This window comes from Otolemur garnettii, unplaced genomic scaffold, assembly GCF_000181295.1.
Source record: "Otolemur garnettii isolate 467f Iridium unplaced genomic scaffold, OtoGar3 scaffold00022, whole genome shotgun sequence".
Taxonomy (NCBI): Eukaryota; Metazoa; Chordata; class Mammalia; order Primates; family Galagidae; genus Otolemur; species Otolemur garnettii.
In genome coordinates this window covers 14,856,228-14,860,796 of record NW_003852417.1, presented here as the reverse complement: position 1 = coordinate 14,860,796, position 4,569 = coordinate 14,856,228, and the positions used below count along the sequence as shown (strand labels likewise).

General features: G+C 35.5%; 1 protein-coding gene across 1 annotated transcript in view; it reads left to right on the top strand.

The window, feature by feature from the left end:
- ATAD2B (ATPase family, AAA domain containing 2B) overlaps positions 1-4,187 on the top strand; it is a 183,275-nt gene extending 179,088 nt beyond the window's left edge. Inside the window, exon 27 of the mRNA XM_023511813.1 lies at positions 754-4,187. Within this exon, the coding sequence (XP_023367581.1) occupies positions 754-795 (42 nt within the window). The 3' untranslated portion in view covers positions 796-4,187. The remainder of the gene's footprint in view (positions 1-753) is intronic.
- The last annotated feature ends 382 nt before the right edge of the window (positions 4,188-4,569 follow it).

The following is a 4,569-nucleotide window of genomic DNA, read 5'->3' as shown; positions in this document are numbered from 1 at the left end:
GAGTGGCTGCCATCACCATACACCAGGAAAGTCACTCACTGAGTGGCTCCCATAAACCTACACCAGGAAAGTCACTCACTGAGTGGCTCCCATCACCATACACCAGAAAAGTCAGTCACCGAGTGGCTGCCATTGCCCTACACTAGGAAAGCCACTCACTGAGTGGCTGCCATCGCCCTACACCAGGAAAGTCACTCACTGAGTGGCTGCCATCGCCCTACACCAGGAAAGTCACTCACTACTGATTCTGCTGTCAGTCTCCCCTCCCACAGTTAGACTCCTAGATTACTAGGGTTCCAACTTCCATTCTGAGAGATGAGTAAGAAGGGCTATTATAGGAGTTAATTTAAATTACATATATGTATTCATATAAATATTTACTTATATGGATTTTAACATCTGACATAGTAAATTCCTCATATTACTCTCACAAATTAGTTATTGAGTGTTACCACCATCCTCATGTTAATAGTACTCATACTCATCCCTGGTATGTTACTGGCATAGTAAGTTACTCATTGAATGTTACTCTTATCATCATTCTCATTAGCCTAAGTATAAATTTGGAATTACTTGGAAGTGTTTAGGGCAGATTTTTTTTATAGAGTAGCTATGGTATTATAATCAAAAAATGATTGAAAGTTTAATCTGTATCTCAAATGTTGTTTCTAAAAATTTAAAGTGGATTATTCCATGATGAGGAATACCTTTGTCTTTTCCGTAATAGATAACATGCATTTTTTTTCCTTGTAGGAGATGGAAAGAACAGTTCATATGTTTGAGACATTCCTATGAACTTTTCAAGATGAGTGGTTTATCCTCTCCAATCTGCTCCTGACAGAGCAGTCTTCTGAGCCATTCAATTTCAAATTGCACCAATTATGTGCAGAGCCTTGGTATAAAGTGCTCTCTCACTCATCCTTTCTCTGTTGAATTTGGTGCTATTGTCTCAGGTACCTGAAACCAACCAGCCTACAAGAACCAAACAGAACTTCAGAAACATGTTGTATTTTCCACAAATAAAAAATACAACCCCACAGCTTGGAGATCTTGGTGCTACAGAAACTGCTCTTGCTCTGCTCTTCTTTCCGTGCACTCTCTGTTGGAGACTCCTCTTGGGGAGCAGACCAGCAAACAGGAGGGTACTGGACTGGGGCAGTTCTAATTGTCTTGGATTGTTTGAACAGTGGGCAGCCTGTTAATTATTTTTTTTGTCCTCTCATATTCCCCCATCCCCCCCTAATCTGGGTAATGGACTGAAACCTGTCTTAGAGATGGCCATGGAATATTCTGGTGAAAAGCTAAAGAAATGGGATGAAATTAGATTAGGCTCTTTAGAACTGCCTTTAATGTGCCTTTTTATTCATTTGAGAAAGATAAGGCTAAACACATGAGCTTGTTTGTAGCAAATAAATTAGAATACTTTCTTTGGTCACAACCTTGAAAATAAGTTTTGATAACTCTGTGTGATTAAGAGACAAGAAGTATTTTGGTATTAAATGCTTGTCTTGTTCTCAAAGCTCAATCAAGACATTCAATAAGCCACATAATATACTAAAATGATGAGTTTTCCTGTAAGGTCTATTACAGTTTAAGAAACATGTAGTAAAACAGCAACAAATAATACATAGTCCACAAAAAATCCCATACACTTTTTGCTGACAAGGATGACCAGAAAATAAATAGTGGCCATTTCTTTCTTTTTGTCAGTGGCAATTTAATAGTTACTCATGTTTGAGTTCCCAGACAAAAATGATTTTCCTGTGTAGTAAATTGTTACTGTTTTATTTTAAAGCCAGGACTTGCCAAATGGACAGAAAAAAGAGGAATTTGTCAGAATCTCCATAAAATTCATTTCCTGTATGCATAATTGCAAGTGAGCTCTGGTATTGTCCTTGAATAACAGTATTAATGTTTAAATCCCTTCCCATAAGCTTACCTTCACAACTCTTCATTTCGGTTTGAACACATTTTGGATCTTGTTGAGTGATTTCTGTGAATTGTACGTGTCTGAAATTAATTATGGCTTACTAGTTTTACAAAAACTTTCTACAGATTTTGGAGACACAGTCTAGGCAGTTGCAAAGAGGCAAAGGGAGTGCAGTGACATTTTTTATCAGATGATTTTTAAACAAAAAGGTAGAAAATTTTGCTGACAAGTTGGCTTGATATCTTCATTCATTATAGCCGTTAGCTGCAGGTGTGTCTTTCAATATATGCAACACATGTAGTTTGGGTTTTAATTAGGGCAAATGGTCTTGGACTACTGCAGAGATACTGAGCTACCTCAGCTTTTTGTATTTTAGTCACCAACAGTGTTTACGGAGTCCTGTAATCACTTTGCCACCGTTTACATGCTGAAGCTAAGGTACTTGTCTCCTTCTCTCTGGCTGTTTGTAGTGTGCAGAAAGCATACTTTGGCCGTGGGATACTGCAGTAATCCAAAGTGCTTCTTTGTATTTGCATTTACACCTAGCACTTTCTAATTCTAGCATAATTTTTTTTAATGCCACTTGTTTTCTTTATACCTAGTCTATGAAGTTTTCATGATATTCTCTTAGTCATGTGATTCAAGATGCTACCCATGTAGACACACTGTATTTTTAAGGTGGGCAAGTGCGATTAACGATGAACCATTTTAAAGGGGAGGTTATTTGAAACCTCTAATTTGATTATTGGGAGGATTTTCATGCTTTCTTTAGTATTTATTACCATCATACCAGTTCAGACTATTTTACTGTCTAATACATTAGCATTTTGTATTTTGATGGGAATTGTTACAGAATTTAAAGATTTGATGAAATAAGATGTAGCAGACTTTTTGTAGCAAGTTTCTGGTAAAAGGGTTTTTTGCAAGTCTCAGGTTCTTGCTGCACTATTTTTTTTTAAATATTTATTCCAGTTACTCTAAGTCAGAAGCATTCTTTTCAAGTAACAGCAGCACTTGTGAAAGGAAAAAAAAAACGCACATGTTCTTAGTAGGTTACTAAATTTGTACAAGTTAATTAAGATTTTAGCCATCAGTAAGTTTGACAAGGGAAATTTATTTGTGTTCGGCGTTAAAATGCTTCCAAAAGATCAAGGTTTTTTGTTGTTGTTGTTTGTTTTTGTTTGAACCTTAATGTAGATGGAGAAATCGGAGGCAACCTCAGTATAGGAACTGCCACTTTGAACAGTTTAGGTCTTAAAAAGAAAGCCAATCTAATGCCATGGGGAGAAAAATGAGCTGAAATTGTACCAACTCCTCTGGCCCTCTTTTCCTCTAAAAAGAAACACACTATACCAGTTTTGCTTATTTTACAAATATCTGGTGGTTCTATAGTTTAAAGCAGCTTGTGAAATTATCTAAGTGGACTCAATTTTGTTTATCTTTCTGTAAGTTCTTAATTTTTGCTGTATAGCATTGGCAAAAATATGTACAAATTGACCTCTGTTCTTATTTCCTGTTGTGAGTATTATAAATGATGAGCTCCTATGTAAAACCCTACTCTCAGATCAGTAAAATGTATATCACAGCACAGCCCAGCAGTAGTTCATGCTCAGCTGTGGGGACCCTGGGAGCTTTTTGAAGATGATGGAACCACACTAGGGTTGAAATTGAAGGCTGTGGAGTTAATTGTGTTTTTGAGCTTGAATCTCACCTGTGATTTTTTTTTTTTTTTTTTTTTAGTGTCCTTTCATTGACTTGATTTTTCTCATAAGCCAATGTATTTGTAGGTTTACTGGACTTTATTTTTAGGGAGTTGGGGTGGTAATTTCTTATCTTTCCTTTTTTGATTAAGTTGGTTCAGCTATGGTGCTATTTGGTAGGTATCTTCAGTGTCAGGTCCCGTAGCTGAATGCCATTGTTATTATAACTATTATTTGTAATCACATTGTAAGCTTGAATTTGAGCTTGTACCTGCATCTTTTGTATTTTGTACATCTGGTTACTTAGACTTTGGGAGTCCTATTTGGTTTCAGTCATGTATGTCTACTTTGTAGATTAAGTAGACTTCATCAACTATGGTCTATTTTGGGTTTGTAGTTTAATTTAGAATTGTGTTAAATTGATATTTTGCATTTGACTTCATTTTACATTAGTTTGAAGTAAATTATTTAATTTTCAAATTCTGGAATTTGAACATTTACTGTAATTTGTAATATAACTGCTGTGAAATACTTGAATAAAGATGACAAGAAAAACATGTCTTTCTTTAGCTTAATTATGATCATTGTTGCCTACAAATGCAACGCTAGCTTTCTAGCTGATTTTATCTGTTTTATAGATAGGACATACTGCTGTTTGTCAACCACCCCAAAAGTCTTGTTACATTGTTCCTTTTAGATTTTAAGTATACCATAGGATTTTCTTGAGCTGAAAAGCTTTTTCTGTTGAGGAAGTATGGTTTTATTTTTGTTAGTTTTTCCCCTTTTTTAAAATTTCAAATTGATATGAGGGCACAGATTTTCAGATTACATTGTTCTGACTTCCAAAGTAGAGTTCTGGTTGGTTTTAATTGAAAGATTGGAGAGTGTCTAAAATACATTTTATGGAAGGAATGGGTACTTCTGAAATATGTTTCTCTA